Genomic DNA, 27,518 nt, shown 5'->3' with positions numbered 1-27,518 from the left:
TCCTCTACACACACACACACACACACACACACTCAAGGTCCCTAGCGCCTGGTCTCTGTGCACCCTCTATGCACACGCTCACACAACACACACACACACACACACACGCACACACATGCAGAGGCACACCCTCCAGCTCCCTAGTGCCCCCTATGGAGATTGGAAGTATGGGCCAAATCCATTTGATTTTGGCAGGGTCTCCTGCACCCTCACCTCCAACCCATCCAGGAGGCCTGGACCATGAGGAGCCTCAAGGCCAGGTATGGGAGGCTTCCAGAGAAGGCAAAGTGTCTGGAAGGCCACCAGCTCCGACAGATGGGCCAGAGAGGCCAAGGCTCGGGCAGGGAGACTTTCAGGTCACACCCAGGCTCCTCCCTGTAGGCCAGCCCACTTATCCCATGAGCCCTACAGGTCCCAATAGCAGCTGCAACCTGGACGTTTCCCTTATAAGGCCTGGGCTGACAGTAGCCTCCCCGCCAAAGCGCCCAGGGACTCTGCCCCAGGGCTCAGATCCTGAGCCACCCGGACACTCCTGCTCTATTCTTACCCCTGCCCTCAGGGATGCAGCAAAAGTAGCTGTGATGCTGCTGCTGGCAGGCGGGGGTCACTCCAGGGCATGGGAGGATCCAGGGCAGGGCTGCTGACCGACCAGTGAGTCCTTACAAAGCACCAGAACCTCATGTGTGTTGGTAGACTGTCCCAAGCGTGCAGACAATAAGGAAAGAACGGGGAGGGGCTTTGAACAGCTGGGATGCAGGTCCCAGAGCGGGGGATGGGCATGCTCTCCAGCCATCCTCCAACAGGAGGGTAGGCCCTCTTACCCTCTACCTGGATTAGAGAACGATTGAGCTGTAGGAGTGGGAAGGGGGAGGGGAGCTAACATGTCTATCTCCTCCTCCAGGGTGGCCCTGTGAGGCCACTTAAGCCATGCAGGCACCACACATAGAGTCCAACATGAACGGTGCCCCCTGGATGTATGCGAAGTGGCAGACTTCCCTGACTCCGGCCCCACTGGACTGTGCACACATGTACATATGTGTATGTATGTGCGTGTGCGCACACACATGCTACCCTGAGCCCCTCAGCTCAGCGAGGTCCCGCCCACCAGCAGTGAGAACCAAAACCTCTGGCGAAAGAGAACAGGAAAAGTAAGCCTGGACCACCACCCTCAGGCTCCTGCCCACACGCCTGGTCCCCAGCATTTCCTCCAGCCTTGGCTCCAGCCTTACTTCCCCCCTCCCCTCCCCCACCAGAGCAGCATGCCAATCTAGCTGGGGCAGCTGTGGAGGCTCAGTAAGGGATCGCCCCCAAGGGGCCAGACATTTAAGGGACCGGTGACTCCACTGTTGGGACAAAAGAAGGAGACTTGCCCGCCTACAGCCCAGGCGTAGCTGCACCCCCAAAGCCCTGGACACAGCATTCAAGGGTTAGGAGGGACAGGTCACGCAAAGGTAAGGTTCCCCTCTTTCCTCAAGGTAAGGCTCCCCTCTTTCTTCAAGAAGGGTGCAGAACCTGCTACCTTCGGAGCCCAGAGCAGGACAGTCAGAGTAAGCTAACTCGTGTGAGTTCGCTCCTTGGGGGTGGGGGGGTCCTAGGTAGAACCTACAGGTGGGTAATCGCACGAAGGAAACTTTATTTGCAGCAAATGAGATCGTGGGGAAAATCTTCCAAAGTCGTGACTCCCTGAACGAGGGTGAGTAGGTTTCTTTTATTTAGGATGAACATTTAGATGGGGAGCCATGTCGTCGCATGCACAGGCGAGCAGAAGGTCAACGCCTGTTCCTTAAGGAAACATGCCCATACGTACATCGTAACGTAAATGAGGCTGAGGCTCGTTGGGTGGAGATTTTAGTATCATGAGGAGGTAAAGGTAACTGTAGGCCACGCCAGGGTCCGTCTGCACAGGTGTGAGTCAGGGTAGGTGTTAAGCTTAAACTGGTCTGGGTGGTCTGGGCCACCAGAGCTCCTGTCCAGGCAGTTGTTACTGCTTGGGGTTGTTTCAGTTTCCATCACAGGATATTTTGCCCCGCAGGTCTTTTGCCTGAGTTAAGAGATAAGCTGGAAATAAGTCATACAGAGAAAGATACCATATGTTTTCACCCTTATGTGGATCCTGAGAAACTTAACAGAAGACCATGGGGGAGGGGGAGAAAAAAGAGAGAGAGGGAGGGAGGCAAACCATAAGAGACTCTTAAAAACAGAATAAACTCAGGGTTGATGGGGGGTGGGAGGGAGGGGAGGGTGGGTGGGTGATGGGCATTGAGGAGGGCACCTGTTGGGATGAACACTGGGTATTGTATGGAAACCAATTTGGCAATAAATTTCGTATTAAAAATAAAGAAAGAAGAGTTTAAGGAAGAATGTGGGACAACGGTCAGTGGAACCAAGCAGGTGAGCAGTAAAGGTCAGCTCTTGGGGTCTAGCTGGTGACAGTCTCAGAACTCAGAGGTGGAAATAGGCCAGGCAGAGATACGGGGGGGTGGGGGAGATAAAGTTTAGCCTCCACCTTCCTGCCCAGAACAAGGCCCTTTTCAGAAGGGCAGTGGACTGGGAATCAGGAGGCCGGGATTCCAGGCTGAGTGACCTTGGACAGGTTATTTCTCGCGGACATCAGTTTCCTCACACACAAAGTGTAGGTGGGAAACTGCCGTGCTGGTTAAACAAAAGTGGTAGGAACATCCATTCTTGGGAATACTGTGTAGTTGTTAGAACGAGGGGAGCCCTCATGAACCGATGCGGAGAGATCTCCAAGATGGATTCCGTGAAAGAGAAAGGGCGGAATTGTGAATAGTGTGTACCTGAAGTGTAAAGAGGGGACGAGGACAAAAACATACGTGTCTCTGCGTGAAGGAGCTCCAGAAGGAGCTGAGCGGCCACGGGTGGTTCGTGTCGGGGGAGGGCCGGGAGATGGGGGCTCAGGAGGGGGCCTCTTCATATGGATGTGGATGTTGTTTCACTTATTAACGATGAGATCGAATTACTGATTTTTTTTTTCAACGTTTATTTATTTTTGGGACAGAGAGAGACAGAGCATGAACGGGGGAGGGGCAGAGAGAGAGGGAGACACAGAATCGGAAACAGGCTCCAGGCTCTGAGCCATCAGCCCAGAGCCTGACGCGGGGCTCGAACTCACGGACCGCGAGATCTGATTTTTTTTTTTTAAAGAAAAAAAAATGAAAGAAAACCTCAGCCTCTGTCTTTATCGAGTCACAAGAGAAGGCAGGGCTGCAGACACACACTCTCATCTCTCCGTCTTAGCATTCCACTGATGCCAGGGGTCCCCAGGGCACAGGAGGAAAATCCCCAGCTTCCTTCCAAGGCCCACTGCAGTATGGCTTAGTCAGGAAGTTCCTTCTTAGGTCTGACTTCATTGCCTCCTGATGAGACAGCTAACACTGCCTCCTTAGTTCCATGTAGCTATGAATACGAATCCCCAGCTCCCCCTGGGTAAATCTCAGCCCTACATTCTCTCCCCCTGAGAACTTGGAATGGTTTGCGATTACTTAGTGGGTGACAGTCCCACTGGTCCTTGTAACCAGCCTGGGAAGGTGAGATACAATGGGAAGAAAAGAGAGGCCGGAGAGAAGCTTGCTGCCCTACTTCTCATTCTCTCCTGTGCACAGTCGTCTCCCCTTGTGTTCACCTGCCCCGTGTCTTCCCCCCACCACACACACACACACACACACGCACAGAAGAGCAACTCCGGATCTCCCTCCTAGGCCCTTCCTTCATGGCCTCATCCTCTCCCTGGTCCTCCCAGGTGAGTGCCCACGCCTGCTGTCACCATGACGACCATTCACCACGAGCAGATGCTGCAGGAGCACGTGTCCATGGAGTTCTCCAGCTCCACCACCCACGTGCAGACCTTCTCCCAGACAACCAGGATCGTGGGAGGCAAGTAGAGTGGATGGGAGGGGAAATCAGGAAAGGGCAGCCTTTCTTTCTCCACATCCAGCCTCTGGGCGGTGATGGGGCGAGGGGCGGGGGTGGGCGCTCAGTCGTTATGAGTTCTGGGCCCCTCAGGAGCCCAATATACAAAGGACAACCCTCTCCTAACCTGTGCTTCTAATCTGTACTTTGATAAAGCTTCAGCCAGTGGGATGCTTACCCATAGATCCGATCTCCAGGAAAACAGCTTAGGAAAGTCAGTCATATGCATGTGTGTGAGTGATTGATGAACTTAATTGCTTGAGGAGATCAGAGCCCAAAGCAAATGGATGTATCTCTGATGGCAGGATTTCAGACATGGAGGAAGCTGGGGAAGTAGCTACCTTATCTAGATGTGAGTAATGCTGACCCTGCTCCACCTCAGAAATAGGAGATTTGGAGCTGCCAGTGGAGAGGATGAAGACATAAACAAGTGACCTAAGCTTCCAGGCTCTCAACCCTTGGGGACCAGACTTGGGGGAAAACAGATCCAAGGGAAAGCTGAGAAATGGTCTCAGAGCAGAACAGATTGTTTCAGTCATGTCTCTAGTGAAAAGAGATTAAAAGATGGCCAGAGGCCAAAGTATCCAATATCCCCTCCCAGTCACTGCCCCCTCCCTCAAAGTCCTGGAGGGACAGAGTCCCTCAAAGTCCTCGTGCACAGAGGTCAGGGCCAGATGAACACTCTATCCCAACCCCTCCTGGTCAGTGAGGCCAGGCAAGTGGAACAGCTGGGGCTCAAGACCAGAAGTTGCAAACTTACGTGATGATAGCAGTGATTCTCAACCCCGGCTGCATATTCGATTGGCTTAGTGTAGCGGGGAGCAAGGAAGGGGAATGAAAAAAAAAATAGTGATACATAAGTCTCACCCAGCTGATAAATCAGGTGTATGGGTATGTGTGTATGTGTGTGTGTGTGTGTGTGTGTGTGTGTGTGTTTCAAGCTCTCCAGAGATTCTAGCATGTAGCCAGAGTTTAAAACCACTGGCCAGCAGGGTCCAGGCACGGAATATAAATGCAGAAAAAAAGACCGAAGTGAACTGCAGAGGACATGCCCCACCTCAAGGGGCAGCCGCTATTCATTGCCCCCGATCGTTGCCATATGGGGGGTCTGAGCTCCATGTTGAGAATCCAGAAATGTGAATTTTTATGTGAAATCTCTCATTTTTTAGATGTAGGGCTACTTTTTGTTTGACCATTGTAGAGATTAAAACATCTGCAGGTTACGGGCAGCCTGCACACTGCTTGTTTGACCCTTCTGATGGCTACTTAAAAGTGCGTCGGAACACGTTTTTCTCATCTCAGTCCTTCAGGCTAGTGGGGATAATAAAAGCACCTACTTTGCTGGAGTGTTGTGAGGATTAAATAACATAACCTCCGAACTGTGTTTAGCACGGTTCCTGACAAAAGGAACGCGCTCTGTGAATCAGAGAAATTGTTTTTAACTGTCAGCTCACTAGCCAACAAGACGGTCTGTAGTTTATGCTGAAAAAACTTTTCATTTTCCAAACATAAAATTACATGACTGCATTGAATATGCTCTCTCAGATAAGGAGATTCCCACCCGTAGCCCCTCTGGGCTGGGAATGTTTCCTGTCCCTCGCTCAAGAATCACTGCTCCTCCCATAGCAATGAATGCTAAACCACAGAAGGGCTAGGGGAAGGCAGACAGCAGAATTCAACTAAGCCACCGGGCCCCTCTTAAGGCTGCTGGGGGACTAGGATTTCCAGGAGAGAAGCCCAAGAGGCCAAGAAACCCCCATCAAAATAAATCTCCTTTTCAAAAAAGAAAAAGGTTGGAAAAAAAAAGAAAAAGAAAAGAAAACAATTGGGACCCCGTAACGTGGCCCGATAAACGTGATTGACCAGAGGCCTGGAAGAGGAGGTCGCTCCCCCTGGTGGCTGAAACGTGCCATAACACAACGACCGACTGACACAAAGGTCCTCCTTTTCTGGCCAAAGTCCCCGCGCGGCCCTAAAATGCTCCACCGTCGCCTCAAGAAAAGGCCAATCCTCCAGTCTCGGGCCCATTCTGACCTCTTGCCTGTCGCCACAGAGGAAGTCGTGACAAGGAAGTCCTCGAGCACTGCAGAGTTCTTCAGCTTGGTGACTCGGAGTACTGACATCCCTGCAGGCGAGAGCGTCCCCGAGTTCGTGGAGAAGCCTCACCCGGTCACCGCGCCCGAGGGTGTGTTGCTCCCCGTGTGACCCCAAACCCCTGGCTGCTTTCTGTCCTTCTCCCGGTGCCCCAATCAGCACCACGACCCCACTGTCCCCCAGTAATGCAAACACTGGCGGCCCCAGGCCCAGGGGCGCTCCCCTGCCGGGGTGGACATGAGACCCCTGGGAGGAGGCAGGGTCCGAAGGTCCGACCTGGAGGCTAAGAGGTGTACTTGTGTCCCGTGCCCACTGCAGGGGATAAAGCTGTGTTCCGAGCCCGGGTGCAGGGGAACCCCAAACCCAACATCTCCTGGAAGAGGGAGAGCGGCATCCCCATCAAGGAGTCGGCCAAGATGTTCTACGACAGCATCAACAAGGAGCACGTGCTGAAGGTGCGGGGACCCGAGCCAGAGAGCCAGTTACGGACGAGGTCAGAGGCAGGGACCCCAGGGCATGCCGCCGGCCCCATCACGGACAAGAGAGCCACAACTGAACGAACCAAGAAGGGCCATGGGGAAAGAAGCTGTCGTTGCCCTAGAGGAGGGGCAGGATAAGAGAGGCCGAATCAGGAGTTGGGGTGTTGCTAGAGTGGGCAGGAGACCAAAATTAGGGGTGAGGCGAAGCAGAGCTAGGGCAAAGCCAAGGAGGGGCAGGAGACCCACCTCTTCCAGAAGGTGAGAGAGCCAAAAGGGAAGGGAGGCCAAGGCTATGGGCGTGGCTAGAAGGGGGCGTGGCCATAGTGGGTGGAGCCAGGTTAAATCAGGGCGGCCAGGCACCAAGGGAGGAACTGATCCTAGCGAAGGGGTGAAGGTCAGGGTTCCTGGGCTCTTCAGGGGACACTTCTAGAAGACTCTGGCCAAGAGCTGATCATCCTTAGATCTAACCAGCTTCTGCAACTTCCGGTTCCAGACCCTTGAGGAAAAGGAGAGATGGGTCATGGGGAAACATGTCCCAATTGGTCCTGCGAGGACATACCATTGTGAAGCCTCCCCTCTCCCCACCATACAGAACGTTCCTTCTCCCAGTGGCCCCATTACTGGACCCTTAGCCCCACATAGTACACACAGGCTGCCCCAAGGTCCCCCTACTGGCCACCCCTTACACAAAGTCATTCATTCCGAGACCCCACTGGGCTGTGAGTGCCATGTTGCAGATACCAACATTCACCGGTTTCCTCAGCCTAATTCACCGGTTTCCTCAGGCTCAGTCCGGCACCTGTACAAAGGAGTAAATATGTGTTAAAGGAAGGAACACTCAGCCTAGTGGCAGAAACTGCACACAGTTACAACTCAGAGGACATCCCTGTCGTCTAGCTCACAGCCAAGAGGGAGAATCCTGTGAAGAATCAGGCTACAAACACACACACTCACACTGATGGCTCCCTGGAACCTCCACATCATAGAGGCTGCTCAGTCCTCCACACATATACCCACACTCAGCCCCACTCCCCCTCCCCCCCCAAAATGCCCTCCTTTCCCTCCTCACAGAAAGTCTCCCTGGGGTCCTCCTCACTCCCCCACTAATGGCTTGACTCTGATCCAGCTGGAGCCACTGACCTCCGATGACTCTGACAACTACAAGTGCATTGCAAGCAATGACCATGCAGATGCCATCTACACTGTGTCCTTGCTGGTGACAGAAGGTGAGCCAGCTCCCTCTTCCTGGTCTTTCTTTGTAGGGATCAGACTCCTCTGTCTGACCCTGTCCCCTTTTCTGTCTTCAGGTCATGAAAAAATGGATTTCAAAAAGATGTTGAAGAAGAGGTGAGGCTGGGAGGCTCCTCTCCCCAGGGTACTGTCCCTCCACCCTCCAGGCCAGAACTTCTCAAAGGCCTTTGGGGCCCTGAGTTAATGGCCCAGGCTCCAAGAACCCATGAATTAGGGAAGGGAATCTCAAGGTTAGGAGAGCCTCCCTCTGTCTTCAGAGGGAGGTGCTGAGCCCATGCTTAGTACCCACCCCCTCCCAGGGGACTCCCTGCTCCCAAGAAGAAGCAGAAGAAAGGGATTGGTGAGAAAGAGATGCTGGAGATTTTGTCCAAGGTACCCAAGAAGGACTTTGAGAAGGTCTGCATGGAGTATGGTTTCACTGATTTCCGGGGGCTGCTCAAGAAGCTCAAAGAGATGAAGAAAGTGGAGGTGGAGGTCAGTGACCATAGAGGGGCAGGGGTCTGCAGGCAGGGGTCTGGGTCTCTCCGAAAGTGCTGGTGCCTGTGTGTCTCCCAGTGGCAAGGTCTCTCCACCCTGTCCACACATGCTCAAAGGCAAGAGCAAGAAAGGATCTCTACTTCTCTCCCCACTACCCCCAAATGTGTTTGCACAGGCTTTGGAGTAGGATAGACCTGGGTTCAAGTCCCAGTTCTACTGCCTTATTAACTGTGTGAACTGCCCCTCAGTTTCTCATTTGCAAAATGAAATTTCTACTTTCCTCTTTCATATGTTTTTGTGTTGTCATCATGCATTCACTCAACCGACTCACAATTATTGAGCATCTACGCTGGAATTAGAGGACTTAGGTAATGGGCCCAGGTACATGGTGACTATTCCATGAATGGAGTTCCTTTCTCATGGCCCATCATATCTGTCTGCCCCTAAATCTTGCAGGCAGGCAGTGGCAGGAGGTTGGGGGAGGCACAGGTGTCCAATCAGCCTAGTCATTTCTCCCCAAACCTTTAAGGAGCTCCTCCAGAATTGGGTTAACAGACTGGGCAGGCCACAGCTGTCCCTGACACCCGCCATTTTATTATCACAATCTCACAGACCATCCGGATTCTGAAGCCCCTGGAAGACATAGAGACCAAGATTGACACCACTGTGATCTTTGACTGCATCATGGAGCTGAAGGACCCCAATGTCAAGATGATATGGATGAAGGTGGGGAGGGGACACCTAGGCAGGGCCTGCCCTGGCAATATCATTTCCTCTCTGCACCTCCTCCCTTCACAGACACTCTCATTATCCGCCAACCAGGTCCCTCTTCTATTCCAGCAAGAGGCTGATGCCTCCTGGGATGATTGAAACTGACTGGGAGCTGGGCTCTATTCTTAGCTGTTTCATCACTTTGCTGTTTGATTTGAGATACGTACTTTCCTTTCTCCGTGCCTCAGTCTACCCATCTGAAAAGGATGAGTTAGGTAGTCCTGAAGATAACATTAAGAGTTCAGGTCTCAAGGGAGGCAGGGACCCAGGGTCCCGCTTAGCTAGATGATGTGGCTAAAGAGATCTCGGGGGCCTCTGGTGTGTCTGAGGATCTTAGAGAGGCAGACGTCGTACCCTCCAGCTCAGGCTGGCCTTGGGGAATGGGGACCTCTGGAAGCCTCCTCCTAAACTCCTCCCTCAGCTTTTCTACCCATTTCATGAGACAGGATAATGAGCCACTGAGGATCCAGTACTCCCTAGGCAAGTATGATGTGAAGCAGATAGGCACCAAGTACATGCTGGTTATTACCAATGTGAACATGAGCGACGCAGGAACCTACAGCCTGTCCGTGGGTGACAAGAAGATGAGAGCAGAGCTCACAGTGCTGGGTATGAATGTGGGCATGAGGGGGAACAAGGAGGATGCAGTCAGATCAGGGGAGGGATTGCCAGGGATGTGGGAGAGAGGACGGCGGGGCCATGCAGGAGAGGACTGCGCGGGGATGGACATTAACGGAGGAGGGAAACATGGGGCACAAGGGAGAGAATGAGACAGTAAGTGCCATGGGGCAGTGTAGCATCATGGTTAAGTACACAGTCTCCAGAGTTAGACTGCTGGGGTTCAGATCCCAGCTTCTGTCGCTTAGAAGCTTGTGATTTGGGACAAGTTATTTCACTTCTGTTTGCCTCAGTTTCCCCATATGTAAAATGAGAGATCATAGTAAAATCTATCTATATGGGAATTAGATGCATCCTATGTGCACACTGGCTGGAAGAGTGCCTGGCACATAGCTGAAACTACATAAGTGCCATTTAAAATTGCTGTGTTAACGTTACTGGGGAGGAGACCATATGACCATCATGGGAGGGGACTCCAGGATTCACAAGCAGACCGAAAGGAAGGATGCTTTCCCCAATTGTGGGCTACAGGAGGCCGGTGACCCCTGAGTCTTCATGTCCCCTCCATCACCCCACCCCTCAGGAGGGACCAGGGCTGCAGCCCAACGACTGCCCCTCCTACTCTTCCACAGATGAGCCGCTGAAGTTCTTGGGAGAGATGACACCAATGAAGGTGACAGAGCGCCAGACAGCTGTTTTTGAGATCCGCCTCTCCAAGAAAGTGCCCAACTTTGTGTGGAAGTTCAATGGGAAGGAGCTGAAGAGGGATGAAAAGTATGAAATCACAGTGTCTGAGGATGGTCTGACCCACACACTTAAGATTAAGGATGCCAGACTCAGCGATGCCGGCGAGTTCTCTGCTGAGGCGGGGGACCTGGTACAGAAAGCCCAGCTCACTATTGACCGTGAGTGGTTGGGCCAGAGCTTGAGGGGTGGGCCTCATGCCCCAGCCACCTCCATGCGGGCAGTCATCCATCTATCCACCCATCGACCCATCCATCCATCCATCCATCCATCTCTCCTTGCAAAGCCCTGTGATGGGTTCTAGAAAGACAGAGGGTTCTCTCCTCCACTAACTCCTTGTGTAGTGGGGGAGGCACCAAATGGACTTGGAACATAAGTTCTTAAGCAGGGAGTCAAGACTGGGGTCTTATTACCAGCTGGGAGATCATGGGTCAGGAAATTATTAGCCTTTCCGGCTAATATGTTATATTAGGGAAGGCTCTAACCTTATATGTTATAGCACATCACTGTTAACCACTTGCATTCCTACATTAGAATTCGTTTGGAGAGTTACACGTGAGGCATGTCACACATGGGAACCGCACTTGACTCCTGTAACGTGGAATCATCATGGCTGTGATGGTGGGAGACACAGAGGCTGTGGGCACCCAAAGAAGGAGCACCACTTAGTGATGTCAGAAAGGATGTGATGAGGTGATGGCCAAGTCTTGCCAAGAACCAAAAGGAGTTCCTATTTCAGCAAATGGGGATGAAGACAGGAAATTCTCAGCAGAGGGAACAGCAAGTGTATAAAGGCCCAGACACCAGAAAGACAAGGCAATTATGGCTGGAGTTCCAAAGGGCCACTAGAGATATTGACTGCAGTGCTGTGAGGGGGTAAACTGTCATCCCATTTTACATATGAAGAAACTGAGACCCAGAGAGTGAATGCATTGCATACAGTCAGCTAGCAAGTAAGGGGCAGAGCTGGGACTCTCTCTGCCGGTTACCTCTGTGGGTCACGTGTTGCACACAACACATTCAGTGCCACAAGTCCCTGTGTTTCTGGGACCAAAAAGAGGAGTAGGGCAGCATGTAGCTGCAGAAAGGGATGTAGGGGGTTGGATGCAGATCCAAGTCTATCTGTCCACAGGCATCCCCATCAAGTTTGTGAGAACCCTAAAGAACGTACGTGTGAAAGAGAGGAGCCGTGCATGCCTTGAGTGTGAGCTGACCTCCAAGGACGTGACGCTGTACTGGAAGAAGGATGGGCGGCTGCTGGAGCGCAGCACCAAGTACAGCATGAGCCATGAGGGCAAGCGAGCAGAGCTGGTCATTGAGGACGCACAGCTCAGTGACAGTGGCGAGTACACCGTGGTGGCCATGCAGGACGGAGACCCCACTGAATACTACAGTACTGCTGTGGTCACCGTGGAGGGTACGTGCTCACCCTGTCAGCTCCCACTGACCAATCCCCCCAGTCCTGGCGGTCCCCTGCCATGGACACTGATCAGTCCCCTACTGACTCCAGCCTCCTCAAATCATGGTCAGTTTCTACTTCCCAGTCTAATCACCCCCATCTACCAAATTCTGACCCTCTCTGACCTCCCAGGCCCTGAACATCTTTACCTCCTAGACCCTGGTCATACCCCATGTCTGGAACCCTATCCAAAATCCCTTGACTTTATCCATCCTTTACTTCCAGACTCTGACCATCCCCAGCAGCCTTGATCATCTGATCCTCCTTGACTGTGACCAGCCCCTGCTCACTAATCCTGATCAGTCCCCACTGACCCTGACCACCCTCAACTCCTAAAAACCCTGGGCATCCCACAGTCTAGCATAACCCCAACTAACCATCCCAACTCCTCTACCCATCTACACTCCCACCATCTATTCTTCTTCTTCAACTGAGCATCCCAAGTCCCCAGTGACCATCTTCCGATGAGCAGGCCCCCATTAACCATTTCCCAATGTTAATTGGACTTTTCCCCAACCTCCCACCTACTTGATCCAGTTCCCTCCCTGACCATTCTCCTATCGCCCATTGACCATTTCCAAATCTCCTGCTCATCCTAAATTATTTTGACAGACATGGCACCCCAGCCCCTTCCCATGGCCATCACCACCAGCCATTTTCACGTGAGTTCCTTTCACCCAGCACCTGCTCCCTTTCTCCCCCAGAGCGTCTGGCCACGGTGAAGAGCGGGATGTCCGACGTGCATGCGGCCACCGGGAGCCCAGCTGAACTGTGCGTGGTGCTGAACGATGAGAAGGTGGAGGGCGTGTGGTTCAAGGATGGCAAGGAGGTCCGAGGCAAGGGCTAGAGAAGGGGGCCAAGGAGGAAGGGGTGGACTGGCCATACATTCGCACTCATGGCCGCCCCTTGCCCCTCTCTCCCCCAGATCACGGACTTGCCCGGCGTGCAGATCGTGAAGCAGGGTGCAGTGCACAAGCTCATCTTCCCCAATATGGGCCCGGAGCACGAGGGCAAGTACACCTTCCGGGCCAAGGGCGCCGAGAGCGAGGCCTCCGTATTCATTGCAGGTAAGGTCACTGCCCTCTGCAGGCAAGACTCAACCCCTCCGGGCCAGCCCACGTGCTCAGGGCTCTTCCCCCACCCCCATGGGATCTCCTCCACCCCTCATCGCCCCACTCCCCACTCCTACCGGGCGAGCCTGCCCTACCGCCGCCCCCTCACCCCCGCAGATCCACCTACCATCGACCCGTCGGTGCTGGAGGCGCTGGCCGCGCACCCCGTGACTGTGAAGGTGGGCCACACGGCAAACATCAAGGTGCCCTTCCGGGCGAAGCCGCTGCCCAAAGTGACGTGGTACAAGGACGGCATGGAGGTGACAGAAGAGGAACGTGTGTCCATGGAGCGCGGGGAAGACCAGGCGCTGCTCACCATCTCCAACTGCGTGCGTGAGGACAGTGGCCTCGTTCTGCTCAAGCTCAAGAATGACTACGGCACAGCCACAGCCACTCTGCACCTCAGCGTGCTGGGTGAGGGCTGGCCCCCCACTGGGCTGAGCTGAGGGCATCTGCTGCTCTACGCTCAGGGCGGGAGGCGGGCTGGGGATGGGAGCTGGAGTTGGGGGTTGAGAATGGCATCTGAGTGCTGGCTTTGCACCAGAAGCCCGCTTTCTAAGTTCCTCACTAGGTGGCCTTGGGCAAGCGGATGAACCTACTGAAGACTCCATTTCTCATTTGCCATGGGGTGATTTGGGGCTGGTTTTGGTTTTTGTTGTTGTGTCAAGAGTTTTGTTTTTAGTATCTATTTCAAGTGAATTTAAAGCACATAGCAGGGCACACAGCACATAGCAGACCTTCCAATGTTACTGACTTGGAGATGAGGACATGGTTGGAAATAAGGTAGAAATGAAGTGAAAGAGGGGCATTTAGGGATAGAAGCGGGGTTGGTGCGGGAGTTTTGGGGTTGGAAGTGACATGAAGTGAGGGTGGGTGAATGGGGTTGAGGACAAAATGAAGCTGGAAAGATGGAAGGGGGTAGGAATGGGGTTGGGGATGGGTTGGAATACAAGAGATGAGGAGCTGACCTTAGTGAGCTCATGGTCAACATGCAACACACACATACACACACACACACACACGCCCATGCCATCAAGCTGTGGAGTGAGAAGGTTTGGGTTTTGACTCAATTCAACAGCATGACTGAACCCCTCTTCTGTGTTCTCAGCTCTGAGGATACAGGGATGGAAGTATTCCAGCTGTTTCTCAACCCAAAAGGGATGAAAACTGGCCAACGTGTAATTATAACATAAGATGAACTATAATATCACAAAGCACTGGAGTTCTGGAAGCTGCGAGGAGGGGGAGATCTTGTGTGGAAGGGGACAAGGGGTGAATCAGCTGAGACAGGGGCTCCCTGGGTCCCCAGTCCACCTATTCCTAGGCAAGTGAGAGTCTCAGGTGGCCAAAGATCAAACCCTTTGGGCAAGTCTTACAAGGAGGCACAGTGAACACAGAGAAGGGCGAGGGAAGTCTATGCCCCAGTTTGGTGGACCTCTGGCAAGTGGGATAAAGCCTTCCTGGTCCCTGTTGTGATGCTATCTTCTGTCCTCAGACCGTCCGAAACCTCCCCAGGGCCGGGTGGAATTTCTGGAACTCTCGGGTAATTGTGTGCACATGAAGTGGAAGGCCCCCAAAGACAACGGTGGGCGGCCTGTGACCCAGTTCATAGTGGAACGGAGGATGGTCGGCAAGAAGTCTTGGATTAAGATAGGCGAGGTGGACAGCAAACTCACGAAATTTGCCACCAACAAGGTAGAAGAGGGAAAAGCCTACCAGTTTCGTATCCTGGCGGTTAATTCAGAAGGAGTGAGCGACCCTCTGGAAACAGATGAAGTGTTTGCAGGAAATCCCATTGGTCAGTGAGATAGCCCTATGCTCAGTGGGAAACTCAGGGGTCGGGATGGAGGCCTTCGGCCAGTGAGGGAGGCTAGTCTGTGGGACATTCTGTGGGGTCACCTCTGTGGCTATCCGATGAGACAGATGGAATCCGGAGTACGAGCAGAACATTATCTTGGGTAGGAATTCTCTATTTTTCCCAGTCAGATCACATGCACAACACATCCCCCGTGTGTATGTCCAGAACTGCATTCAATTGCAGGGAAATGACTCCACTTGTTTCTCCATTCCAGAAATCACCCCAAATTCAAGTGAGAGTAGTGTTACTTTAGAGATAACCTTGAATCTGTTCTAACTTTTCCCCCAAGGAAGCCCCTTGACAACATGGGTATTTGAATTATGAAAGCTAATTAACCTCTGGCGACACCCCTCCCAACTAGTCTCCACGTGTCCATGTGTCAAGACAGTACATTAGGAACTGTGGCTTTGGGGATGACAAGGGTCGAAAGAACCAAGTTGGCGATTCTCAATCTGGGCTCCACAGAATCACCCGATGTCTTTAAAAACATGCTCATGCCTGGCTTCCACCCCCCAGGCCAATTACATTAAACTGTCTGGAGGTAAAACCCAGACATTAGTTAAGAATCATTGGTTTAAGGTGTTTTGTTTTGTTTTGTTTTTTTAAGGAGGGAGCCAGAGATCAACATGGGGTGGGAAATGTCTACATGCTCCCCCTCCTAACCTCTGCCCTCTGTCTCCCACAGAGCCCCCTGGTCTTGCCTCCCAGCCTCAAGTGACTGATGTGACCAAAGACAGCATGACCATCACATGGAATGCCCCTACCCAGGATGGGGGAGCCCCAGTGCTCGGCTACATTGTGGAGCGGAGGAAGAAAGGCAGTAGCCTCTGGGTGCCGGTCAACAAGGAGCCCATCCAAGGTGAGGTCCTAGGGAGAGAGGCTCAGGAGGACCAAGAGAGGCTTTGCTGGGTGGACCTGTGTACTTCTGCTGCCCTGAACATACTCTGTTCCCCAACTCCTTTGAGGATTTTCATAGCATCCCGCCACCCCCTAATCCATGCCCTCGCACCCTATGGTCTCCCATCTCATGGACCCCCTGGCCTCAGGACCCCTCAAACTCCCATTTCAGATACCAAGTGCACTGTGGATGGTCTCCTGGAAGACACAGAATATGAATTCCGAGTTATAGCTGTGAATAAGGCAGGCCCTGGACAGCCCAGTATGGCATCCAACTCAGTGGTAGCCAAGGACCCTGTCAGTGAGTATGGGGTGCCAAACCCCAGCACGTAGTAGAATTATCTGATGCAAGGTAGACAGCCGACTTCTTCTCTGGGAAAGCCTAACAGGATGACCCCTCCACACAGTCTCCACTCTGTGGGAGCTGCCAGCCTAATAGAGGGACAGGATTCACACATAAGAGAAAACCAACAAATAAAGATTGGGCAGGGTGGGAAAAAAGTTATCAAACTTTGAGCATTTCTGGTTAGGCGAGGTGGTAGAGGCAGGTCTGAGGATTGGGCAGGGGGATAGTATAGTGTGGATGGTCGGGAGGGGGCTGAGTTTGGGAGATGAGATGGGGGTACCGCACACGAACGGAGGCGGTGGAGATGGTTGGGCTAAATTAGGGTGGAGTTTAGGACACAAGGAAACTGATGGGGCGCCTGGGTGGCTCCGTCAGTTGAGTGACTGACTCTCGGTTTGGGCTCGGGTCATGATCTCGCGGTTCATGAGTTTGAGCCCCGCGTGGGGTCCCACGGCTGACAGCGCGGGGCCTGTTTGGGATTCTCTCTCTCTGCCTCCCCCCTGCTCTCGCTCTCTCTGTCTCTCTCAAAATAAATAACCTTAAAAAAAATAGAATAGAAGGAAATTGAGGCTGTAGGGTATGTTGAATTTGGAGGGTAGTGACTTCAAGGGTGAAAGTGTTGAGCCAGCGAGAGAATTGAACTTGGAGGTTGTTGAGTGCGCAAGGTTGGCCTTGAAGGTGTGAACTGGGTGTCAGAGGAAGAAGTGCTGACAGCTAGGTTTTAGGGGTACCGGGTGTAGGAATGGGCACGGGGATGAGTACGGATGAGTTGGGAGGCTGATTGGATGTCTCTGCCACCCAGAGCCCCCAGGCCTGGTGCAGGGTCTGCACGTGTCTGATTCCTCCAACTCCAGTATCTCCCTGGCCTGGCGGGAGCCTGCAGAGGGAGACCCACCTTCTGGCTACATCCTTGAGATGCGGGCTGAAGACACTAAGGAGTGGTCCAAGTGCACAAAGATCCCCATCTCAGGCACCTGCTACACAGTGGGAGGCCTCACCGAGAGGCAGAAATACTTCTTCCGAATCCGGGCTGTGAATGAGGCTGGGGTTGGGGAGCCTGTGGAACTGGATGAGGGGGTTCGTGCCATGCCACCACCAGGTGAGGATGCGGAGAGAGCTGGGGTTTAGGCCTCAACATCCCAGCTCCATACCTTCCTCCCTAGGACCTCATCCCACAGGGGAAAACTGGGTGATGCTATGGGCAAGAAGTTGTCCATACTTGTGCCTGGACAGAGCCAGGCGTGACCCGCCCCCACCAAAAAACCCCACTCGGTGTATGCTAAATAGTATCTACTGGGTGCCAAGAGGGGTGTTGGAAATACAGGAACAACTAAAACACAGGACCTGCCCTAGAGTCTTACATACTAATAGGGGAAGACAGACGAGGGACAAATAAATGCTTCACAGTGTTGGGGCTGCTAACGGTCTGTATGGGCTCTAACAAGAGCATGGAGGAGAGGTTGGGAAAGGCTCTGGATGGGGAGGTTTAAAGCTGAGTCTTCCAGAGAGAGAGAGGTCCATGGCCCCACCTTGGTCTCTTCCTCTCAGCTGCCCCCAAGTTTGACCTCAGTGCCCGACTGAAGAGTCACATGGTAGTTCGTGCTGGGACAGCCCTCTGCATCCATGCTGCCTTCTCTGTGAGTTGTTCCAGATCCTGGCCCCCAGATGCCCACCGAGATGGCTGCTGTAGCTATCAGAGTCTCTGTCTCGGCCCCTCGCCAGAACCCTGGCACTAGAGCCTGGCAGGAGACTTCTCAACAGTGGGAGCCCCAAATATCACCTGGGTGACCCCAGTGCCATCTCCTGTCACCCCACAGGGCTCACCACCACCTAACGTGATCTGGCAGAAAGACGGCATCCCCACCAAGGGCAGGGAAACCATCACCAAGGGCAAAAACCATTCTCAGTTCCTCATCAACAGCACCAAGCGCTCTGATTCAGGGGTGTACCGCATCTTGCTCCAGAATGAGTTTGGAGAGGCATCCTATGACATCCACGTGCGTGTGGCAGGTATGACAGTAGGCAGAGGCCTTGGGGAGGTATCCTTGCACACACTCCAAAATACAACTCCCCACTGCTGCTCGAGTTCCTAACGCTGTCAAGCCAGGCCTTAAGGTAGTGAAGTCTTAAACAAGACTTTATTGGCCTTTGCCTTAATGGGGAGGTTTCTTTCCGCTTTTTCTCAATGCCCTGAAGCCCTAGAGGCATTGAACGAGGACCAAATCCTTGTTTCAGTTTCCGCACGCATATCTGATGAGCTTTGAGGCATATGCAGAGGACGGATGGCAGAGAGAGAGCAGAAAATGAGTGGGAATCAGGAGGGATAGATGGAAATGAGTCCATTAATAATTGCAGTTGGCTCATAGTAGTGAGGGCTAGAAGCTTTATAATAAAGCCTTAAACTCCCAAGGGATGAAGGGATAAACTTTTATTGAATAGTTACTTATGTGCCAAGCACTTTACTCAGCATTTCTGTGATAGTTATTGTGAGCCCTATTCTGCAAACGAGGAAACCGGTCTCAAAAAAAGATAAGTAACTTGCCCAAGTTCACAGGGCTGGTAAATGGCAGAGCTACGCCTCAGAAATAGTTCTTTCTGACTCCAAAATACCAGCGGCCTGAGACTCAAAGAAGGGACATTCCCCGTCTCATCTTCCATGGGGCTTGGCAGGTGGCTGTGGTGGGGCATAATTCTTCAGGCCCCCAAGGGTGGCTGTTGGACCTTGTGGTTGTTCCAGATTTTCCGCGGCCGCCCACCAACCTACAGCTGTTTGAGGAGGTCCCCAACACGGTGACTCTGACCTGGAACCACAGCCCTGACGTGCAGGAGGATAGTGAGGCCCACTACGTCATCATGAAGCGGGATGCCAGCAGCCCCACCTGGTTCACAGCAGCGGAGCGCGTCTTCAGCAACAAGTACACGGTGACCGGGTTACTCCCTGGCAGGAAGTACTACTTCCGAGTAGTGGCCCGGAACGAAATCGGTGACAGTGACCCACTCGACTCCAAGGATACCTGGCTCATCGTCAAGGACAAGAGTGAGTCAGGAAACTCGGGGGTTTGGGTTATATCCCTGATGGCAGGGATGACATAGGGATTGCCAGGGGTACCCGGGGTTTGAGGTAAAATCTGAGAACCACTGAGGCGGAAAAGGCTAACGTCAGGGATGCTGGGAAGAGAAGTAGTGATCCAGAAGCCTAGAGGAGGAACTACCTTGTACGTACTCTGAGGGGGTGGAGGTGGGGGGCACCCTCGGGGGTGGGGATGACAGGGGAGGTGGGGGTGCCCTTGGGGACGGGGATGACAGGGGCGGGCCAGCCGTTTAGAGCTGAGACGTGGTCCCCTGAGCCAATGGGTCACGGGGGGTGAGGGCTGGGGATGATGTCCAGGAACCCTGGAGGGAAGGGGCTAGGGGTGGAGACAGCGTCAGGAAACTGGAAATGAAGAGCTAAATGGAGACTAGCAGAGACCACGGAGGCTGACCTGATGCTGGAAAAGCTCGGATGGAAGTTAACAGCTCGGTCGGGAAGCTGGCAGCTGGAAAGAAGTTAGGACCCCTGGGTCTGGAAAAGCGTGAAATCCCACGCACTGGGTTTTGATAGTGGAGCCCTGGAATGACAAGGGAGTGGGAGGGTGGCCGAATGGAACCCCCGGTGCGGCGTAAGGCGGGGGCCCCAAAGTTGAGAGCGCGTGGGAATGTAGCCCAGGCCTGGGGGGCTCCGGGGAGCCTTCGAGCTCTCAGCGGGCGGGCATCGGCCGGGGTCCCAGGCGCGCTCACAGCCCACCGCGTCCCGCCCGCGCAGTCGAGGACCTGAGCGCCAAGCTGAAGCCGTATGAGCAGAAGGACTGGCGCCACGCACCGCGCTTCCTGATCCCGCTCAAGCCGCACACGGTGCTGCGCGGCCAGGACTGCACCATGACGTGCGCCTTCCTTGGGAACCCGCGGCCCACGGTGACCCTCTACAAGGGCGACGTCAACATCACGGCCAACTCCAAGTTCTGGTACAACTCCACCAGCGGGGTGTGCACGATCGTCATCCCCACCTGCACGCTCAAGGACAGCGGGGAGTACAGCGTGCTGGTGCAGAACGAGCTGGGCAAGGACCGCAGCAGCTGCGCGCTCACGGTCTACGGTGAGGGCCCCCGCAGAGCCCGCCTGGGGGCGGGGAGGCGGCCCTGCGTCCCATCTGGGCCAGAAGCGCAGGATGGCCGTCTGGGGGGGGGGCATTTTTTCATTTACTCTGCCAACAGGTGGTGTAAACATTTCACCAACGGGCCGTACTCGGTGCCTCTCCCCCATCCTCTCGATGTCATTTGTTACATGTCTGGAGCCTCCAGGCTTGGGAGTTTGCAATCCCTCGGTAGACTGTAGTTTGCAACCCTTAGTGGGCCTAGACTTGCCTTTGAAAAAGATACTGGTGATCGGATCTAACCCAGACTGGCCAGGCACAATTTCCGTGGCCGGGTTCTGGAAGGCATTTTTATGTTTACGAGATTTTACAAGTGATTCTGATGTGCGACCAAGATTGAAAGCTCCTGGTCTAGGATAAGGACAGGTGGGAAGCACCAATGGGAGGACGGAACGGAACCTAGTGGAGACCCTTCCTCTGCACAGGTGTGCCACACCTCTAACCCAACGTGTGTACGTGCAGGGGAAGTGTTTTCTCTTCCTACACACTCTTTTCACAACCACACAGCTAGTAGCAGGACCTCTCCCAATGCAGAGCTGACCTGTCCTGCTCCCTTTTAAACTCCCTAACTCTCCCGTGATCTTCTGGAGGAAACCCCAAGCAGCAAGGCTCCCCACACTGTCTCCCCTGTCCCCCACATCTACTTTTCCAGCCTCATTCTCTGCCGCTCCCTGAACTCTCTGCGGCAGTCCTCTGGTGTCCTGCTGTAAGTCCTGTTCCTCGGGGAAAGACCACGTCCTGTCGCTCTGTCTCTCAAGTACTCAGCTAGGTATCTGGCCCTGAGAGGATGCCTCCAGGGCGGCTGCTGAACTGTGTGACAGAACTGGGCCAGGGAAGGCACTGTGGGAGACATCCAGCTTTCATTCCACAGCTAGAGAAATCCCTGACAGCTTAATTCTGGTTGTAAGCACGTGGGCCCATGGCCCTGGCTCCACCACCGTCCAGCCATGTGACCTTGGCAAACCACTCTGAGCCTGTTTTCTCATCTACTTCTTGGGGGCTGTCTTGAGGCTTAAGTGAGATAGTGCACAGAAGTGACTGGCACAATGCCTGGCAAATATTGAGTTCCGAATAACTGGCAGCTCTTGGCCCCACACGCTCAGCTGACCTTGGGAGACGGGGGCCTTAACTGCAAGTCCAGCAATTTGGAGTTTCCCTTCCCCCTAGCAACACTGACAAATACTTGCTTTGCTCTTTCAGACAAGGATGACAAGTCAATTCTAGCGTCAGTCACCGAGAGTCTGCAGAAGAAGTCCAAGCACCTTATGTGATCTCCGGCCCAGCCCAGGCATCACGAGGATGTTGTTATAGGTGGTTTCTGGGCCTATCCTGTGTGTGTCCCCAGTGACGGTGGCCCAGTTCGCTCCCTGGTGCTTGTCAGTGAAGTCATGGGACAATAAACTAAGCTCACCCCTGCCTGTTCCTGAGGTTGGCATGGAGTAGGGACCAAGGATATGGGCTTGGGAGTGGATGGGGATACAGAGGACACACACCCCCAGAGCTTAGTCCAAACCCACCCGCATTGGGGGTGACCAGCCGCTTTTTGACTGGGCCTTGGCTTGCCTTCCCCTCCTCTGCAGCGACATCGCACCCTCCCCTCCCCTCAGGGCAGGGGAGGACGCATCCTATAGGCTTCATTCTTCTCCCTGTCCTCCCCCCTTCACCTCCCCCCCTCCCCAGCACTTCTTCACCAGGTAGATCTGCCCTCAAGAGTTCTGGGGTTTGAAGCGATCAGGGCCTTGCTTCTTTAGTGTCTAGAGTTCCTGGTATTTGGGAATTAATGCTTCTCAAAGCTAGAAACGATTGGTCATCCAGCTCACTAGGTCTCATACTTAGGTTTTACTGCAGAATCTTCCCCATTAAAAAAAAAATTGTAAGAAACTACTGGACTCCAAACAAGGATGGGGGGGTGGGGGGTTGTCTCTGGGCCACTCTCTTCTACTTATCCTCTTCCTGTCTCCCACCAGGTATCTCTGTAAAAATCCTAGTCTGAAAATCACTAATTCACCCACCACCCACACGGGGCTGAGCCTCCTCTATCCTGTCCCCACGACTCTACAACCCTTTTACTAATGGCATATTCACCACCACCCAAGGCTTTCCTCTCTGCTTCTGGGTCAGAGCATTGCCCATTAAGATGCAAATGCCCCTGGAACAGGGTGACACATTATTTTGCCAGAGCTTCCCATCTAAAGTACAAATCAGCTAATCTAATCTTATTCCTCCCCACTGTTTAATGGAGCCCAGAGTTCAAGGAGAGAGGAAACACTTGAAGGGAATCTGGATCATTTTGGAACAGGCAGTAGGTCCGGGAGGAGGCGGGCAGCAGTAGAGGGCACTGGGTCACTAAGAGTCAGCAAAGGTGCTAGGTGTCCGTGCACAGGGGAATGCATCAAAGACAAAATCGGATGGTGGCAAATACTGCCCATCCCCCACCCTCCTGAATTATATCCACACCCATACACGTGACCAGGGAAGGGAGACCCACTCCAACAGGCACCATGTCACCAGAGCCAGGGAGCCAGCCTGGCGCCAAGATGCACTGGCCAGCACTGTGACCCAGGCTGTAAGGACATCCAGGGCCCCTGGCACCATGCCCCCACCCCTTTCTCTCCAGGACAGGCACACGCCACACAAGCAGACAAGCAGAGCAGCCAGTGGCCCTTGGTTTTTATTTTTTTCACATGAACAGCAAAGGATGGCGTTGTCCCATCCTTGCTCCTTTTGCATTGAATGTGCCTTAGGTCTTATGACCCTAGAATGTCATTGGAGCCCTCTCCTCTTGCTCCCAGTGCAAAAGGGGCAGAGAAGAAAGCACTGATGGTGATGGGATGGGGTCCCAGCTCTCTAAGCCAGGCTCAGCACCCCCTCAGCAACTCCCTGAGGCCCTCTCCCTATAAGACTTAGACAGCAGGACAGAGACAGATGGCACAGAAAGACCCAGACAGTCTGGGAGACAGACCACACACACACACACACACACACACACACACACACACACAGAAATTCACACGCACAGACACACATACAGGCTGGCCCCTTCCTTTGGTATAGTTCACCCTAACCCTGGGGATAGGGTCTAAAGGTGGCGGTGGTGGTGGTGGGCCTGAGCTCTGGACTGGCCTCTGAGAGAGATGGGACCAACTTGAATCATTGATAGCCCAAGCTCCTAGGCCAGTGAAGTCCCCAGTCTTCCCTACCTGGGCAGACACCCCTTCACCTTCCCACCCACCACTTAGAAACGGAGATAGTTCAAGTAACAAGGATAGATGAGGGAAAGGAAGATTCCATTCTCATCCAGTCTTCTCACCTAGGGGCCTGTGAAACGGGTTTCAAGCCCTGGGTTTGGGTCATCTCAGGTCAGATTTCTCCCCTCTTCACTCGACTCTTGTGCAGATCAGAAAGAATGGGAGTGGGGTGAGTCAGACTCTTCCATCTAGAAGCGGGGGGAGGTCAAGACGCTGAGCACCATTGCCCTCTGGAGGGGCTTTGACAGCCCCTATGGGGTTAGAGGTGGGGAGATGTCTAATTCTGGCTCCAGCAAGGAGAATTAGGCTGGCTCTTTTTAAGCATTGTTCTGGAACACCAACTTTGCTAGAGAGATCCTTTTCCTGCTTACCCCCCTTCAAACGTGTACATTTCCCCAGTGGTATCTACTCTCCAGGTCAGTCCTGCAGCCATCCTGACTCAGTTCTTGCAGGTTCTGGACCCCTCCCCCAGGAGGAGAGAGGGGTAACCACACCCTGGCTTCTCAATTGGCCTTGCTCAGTCTGTAGTCTTCCACTGGCTCCCGGCTCTCAACAGCTGACAAGGCGATGAGCATCTGGGCAGCATAGTAGGTGGACATGATGAGTGCCCGCGAGTAGGGCACAGGGAAGCAGAACTTGTTGAGGGCGATGGTCAGGTCTGAGATGATAAAGAGCAGTGCACCACCGCCTGCTGCCAGCTCAGTCCAGCGCCAGGCTGCCCCAACCAGCCGTAGTCCTGCCATAGCCCGCCAGCCCATGAAACTGATAAGGGCCACATAGACCCCCACCAGGTAGGTGAAGGCACCTGAGAGGCCTGGGTAGAGAAGAGCATAGCACAGGCCCGACAGCACTGCCATCACCAGACCTGTCCGAAGAGCCAGTGGCCGCATGCCAAAGGCCGAGGCGTAGAGCATGTGGGTCACAGCAAACATCAGCAGACCTGGGAGTGAGAGGGGATGAGGGGATGCTGAGGGCAGGCTCGGATGAGTAATGAGAGACATGGGGTGGGGGGGAGGGGAGTGCTTGGGATAACCCAGGAACTTTGGGGAGTATCAGGGGTGGGAAGAAATCCACAAAGGTAAAGATACCACCCCCTCCCATGAGGAACTCCAGAGCCGATCACCAGATCCTCTGTAAGGCAATCCTCCAATAAGGGTCTTTGGCCTCACAACCCCTCAGATGCCCCATATTCTTGTTCAAAAGCTCCCTTTCCCAAATCCTTGGTCACCTAAGACCCTCTAGCGCCCAGCCCCAGGATTCCTCCCAAACAGCTACTGTGGCAACTGACCGTGCACAAAGTAGCCCTGGTCTTGCCAGATGAGGAAGGCATCACCAAGAGCGGAGAAGACGAGCCCCACAAAGATGCGGGTGGCACTGGGGTGGGTCAGCAGGAATCCTAGGCCATGGGCCAGAAGGAAGAGCCAGAGGCAGAAGATGGGCAGGCACTTGATGAGGGCGCTGACCCACGATGGGCTGGACGAGGGCAGCCAGAGCACAAAATACACGCAGGTGGCCTTGAAGAAGGGCACCAGCTTGGGTCCCTCACTCTTCACCTGGAGGACATAGGACAAGGGCAGCACTCAGCACTTACGAGCTCAGAAGATCACAGAGGTGTTCAGAGCCGGCACCCTCAGCCCAGACGTATACCCCAGAGCCAGGCCCACCTTCCAAGTAGGGAGGGTTGACACGCAGAAATTCAGTCTGGCCTGTCCCGACTAGCCAGCAGAGTGTGAACATGCCCATCATCACCCTGAGGCTTAATTGATTAGGAAGGGGAGGGGCTCCGCTTTCCTGCTGCCCACATCCACTCTTGGCCCTAGGGCAGGACCAGAATGGTCACTCACTGAGCAGAACACAGGTCTTGGGACAAAGTCCCCTCCCGCAGGCCAATGCTTCTCCTTTCCTGGCCCCTCCCTGTCCCTCCAAAACCCCTTTAACCCGTCTCTGCCACCATCAGCCACCAGCTGTCTGGAATGGAGTGAAGTCAGCAGGAAACCACAGAGACGCCACAACTAGCCGCCTTGTGATCTTCTGCAGTGGGGCCAGGGCACAGGCTTAGGGCCCTGGCAACACCGGGTGAGTGCCAGCAATGTGTGAGGGTGGGCACCTCAGCCCCCACAGGCTCTTTCCTTGGCCAGTCTGCTCCTCAGCCTCCACTCCAGCTGCCCCTAAAGGTACCAGCCTAAAGGTGCCAAGAAGGGCAAGGAGAGGAGATACGGATGCTGGCTAGGGAAGGATTTCAGGGATTGGGGAGTTGCAGGGGGTTGTCTGTCGGTCAGTCTCATTTCTCTGAGAACAAGAGCAACTCAAGAGCTCATCAGAAAGAGGCAGGAAGCGGGGGAGGAGTTCTCTTTCCAGCTTTTGCGCTGGAGCCAGCAGACTGGCTGGGAGGAGATGTGGAACTGAGAGGGGGGAAGTAACAGCAGCTGACTTGGCCTCAGATGGATCAGGGGGGAGGGCCACTAAAGAAAGGTGTGCCTAAGGCCACTGCAGGTACTCTCCAAGCTAGGGAGGGGGGCTACTGCACATATCCTCAATCTGTGACACCCTGAAGCTCCTTTGCTTGGGCTTCTGGTACAGGGTCTCTGTGGATGGTTCAGAACGGCTGAGGTTCCCTGTATACCCACATTCTGCCCAAAATGATTGTGCCTCTGGCTGGGTGAGCTGTCCAGCACAAGGCTCTGGGAGCACACTGACTTCCAGACTGCCAGTTAACCTGACGGCTGATCGGACTGTGATGAAGGAGGTTGGGAAGAGGCAGATGGGTAGGTCCGAGGTCCAAGCCTGCCCTTGCTCTGACGGGAGTGAGGGCAGGGAGAAAAGATGACTAAGTCCCTTCCTATGGAGATCTCCCCCCATCCAGGCTCGTCAGGGCAGGGGCATGGGTGGAGGAGGAGACTGGAGGAGATGGACAGCCACAGAGTCCCCAGTTCTCCCCATCAACCACCAGCTTGCCCTTGGAAGCATCAAGGTCTGCTCCATACCCGTCCCCCAGCCCCATGTGTCCTATGAGGAGAAACAGGCAGTAGTAGCTGGCGAGACTTTGACAATCATAGAGAATCCAACACTAGAAGAGGAAGGGTGGGGGAAAGAGACAAACGTTCGAGTTGAGAAAGTCTGAATGGGAAGCAATGTCAAGAGAGAATGACCCCTCTTCCTCCAGCACATTACCAATGCTGCTTGGACTCAGGGACATCCCCTCCCCCGCCCCAGACTTGTTTATGAGATAAGGAACCGAGGAAACAGATTTGGGCCAGGATTCCCAGGAGGGCCCAGTCACCCTCCTGCCCTCCCCGCCCTCTCCCACGCCCTCTCCCACGCCTCCCTGTGGTCTGCCCACGCAGAACCGCCGGCCAGCTGCTGTCCTCTACCTCTCCCCGGCAACCAGCCCGCCGACCCGCGTCAGACACACAGACATCAACAAAGTCACGCTTCCGAGTCACATGCCCACTGTGTTCCTCCCTCCGGCGGGCGGCCGGGCAGGGGCTGCGTGGAGGAGGGGCGCCGCGGGTCCGGGGAGCGGTGGGGGGGGGGCCTTGACAGCGCCCACCTCCCTCCCGGGGACGCCGACCGCCGCGAGATCCCTGCCCCTTCCACGGCCCCCGGCGGCCTGGCCTGCCGCAGCCCAGTCCCCAGGCCGGTGGGCGCCGGACACTGGCTCGCTCGCTCGCGCACTCACCACAGTGACTGGGGACACCATGGCGGCGGCGGCGGCGGCGGCGGCGGCAGCGGCTGGCACTCCGCTCCGGGCTGCAGCGGCCAGGACGCGCCCGCGGCCAGGTGAGTAGGCGAAGACGTAACAAAGCCCGGGGTGACGGACAATACCTCCCGCTCGCCGGGCGCTGGGGTTTCTGTCTGCGATCCCCACGACGTCATAGCACCCACGGCCAATGAGCGGCCTGGAGTCGGGGGGCGGGGCGCTAGAGACCCCGCCCCTCTGGGGACCTGGGCCAAGGCATCCCAGAACGTGACCGTGACCCCCCCAGGCCCTGGACGAGGACCGAGCTTGACTCGGTCGAGAGACAAACACATTTCTGTAGTGTAC

General features: G+C 54.4%; 2 protein-coding genes and 1 long non-coding RNA gene across 3 annotated transcripts; 1 reads left to right on the top strand and 2 right to left on the bottom strand.

Moving 5' to 3' along the window:
- The first annotated feature begins 3,785 nt into the window (after positions 1–3,785).
- Positions 3,786–21,810, top strand: IGSF22 (immunoglobulin superfamily member 22). Its single transcript, XM_003993051.6, has 22 exons — positions 3,786–3,894; positions 5,984–6,115; positions 6,343–6,479; positions 7,630–7,729; positions 7,811–7,850; positions 8,054–8,228; positions 8,844–8,957; positions 9,449–9,611; positions 10,253–10,525; positions 11,497–11,781; positions 12,528–12,652; positions 12,749–12,890; positions 13,053–13,349; positions 14,431–14,733; positions 15,479–15,652; positions 15,863–15,991; positions 16,839–17,135; positions 17,585–17,673; positions 17,854–18,046; positions 18,774–19,073; positions 19,839–20,168; positions 21,426–21,810. The coding sequence occupies exons 1-22, from the start codon at positions 3,786–3,788 to the stop codon at positions 21,494–21,496; spliced, it is 3,978 nt and encodes a 1,325-aa protein (XP_003993100.3). The 3' UTR covers positions 21,497–21,810.
- LOC109492043 lies at positions 5,404–8,057 on the bottom strand. Its single transcript, XR_002736287.2, has 2 exons — positions 7,190–8,057; positions 5,404–6,999 (listed from the first exon to the last, which is right to left on the bottom strand). It is a non-coding gene; the product is annotated as an uncharacterized LOC109492043 (long non-coding RNA).
- Positions 21,811–22,878: 1,068 nt separating the features above from the next.
- On the bottom strand, positions 22,879–27,287 carry TMEM86A (transmembrane protein 86A). The gene is made up of 3 exons (XM_003993050.6): positions 27,153–27,287; positions 24,762–25,026; positions 22,879–24,413 (listed from the first exon to the last, which is right to left on the bottom strand). Exons 1-3 carry the CDS (start codon positions 27,171–27,173, stop codon positions 23,977–23,979), a joined length of 723 nt encoding a protein of 240 aa, XP_003993099.1. The 5' UTR covers positions 27,174–27,287; the 3' UTR covers positions 22,879–23,976.
- Positions 27,288–27,518: the final 231 nt, after the last annotated feature.

The sequence above is a fragment of the Felis catus genome, chromosome D1 (assembly GCF_018350175.1).
Source record: "Felis catus isolate Fca126 chromosome D1, F.catus_Fca126_mat1.0, whole genome shotgun sequence".
In the NCBI taxonomy this organism is placed as follows: Eukaryota; Metazoa; Chordata; class Mammalia; order Carnivora; family Felidae; genus Felis; species Felis catus.
This window is presented reverse-complemented; position numbering and strand designations above follow the sequence as displayed.

What these genes read in the sequence shown, in the direction of transcription:
- TMEM86A (XM_003993050.6), bottom strand. Translation starts at nt 27,173, where the DNA reads ATGGTGTCCCCAGTCACTGTG. An exon ending in TGGTGTCCCCAGTCACTGTG is followed by an intron (nt 25,027 to 27,152) that starts GTGAGTGCGCGA and finishes TATGTCCTCCAG; the next exon opens with GTGAAGAGTGAGGGACCCAA. An exon ending in CCAGGGCTACTTTGTGCACG is followed by an intron (nt 24,414 to 24,761) that starts GTCAGTTGCCAC and finishes TCTCACTCCCAG; the next exon opens with GTCTGCTGATGTTTGCTGTG.
- IGSF22 (XM_003993051.6), top strand. Translation starts at nt 3,786, where the DNA reads ATGACGACCATTCACCACGAGCAGATGCTGCAGGAGCACGTGTCCATG. An exon ending in AGCAGAGCTCACAGTGCTGG is followed by an intron (nt 9,612 to 10,252) that starts GTATGAATGTGG and finishes ACTCTTCCACAG; the next exon opens with ATGAGCCGCTGAAGTTCTTG. An exon ending in AGCCCAGCTCACTATTGACC is followed by an intron (nt 10,526 to 11,496) that starts GTGAGTGGTTGG and finishes ATCTGTCCACAG; the next exon opens with GCATCCCCATCAAGTTTGTG.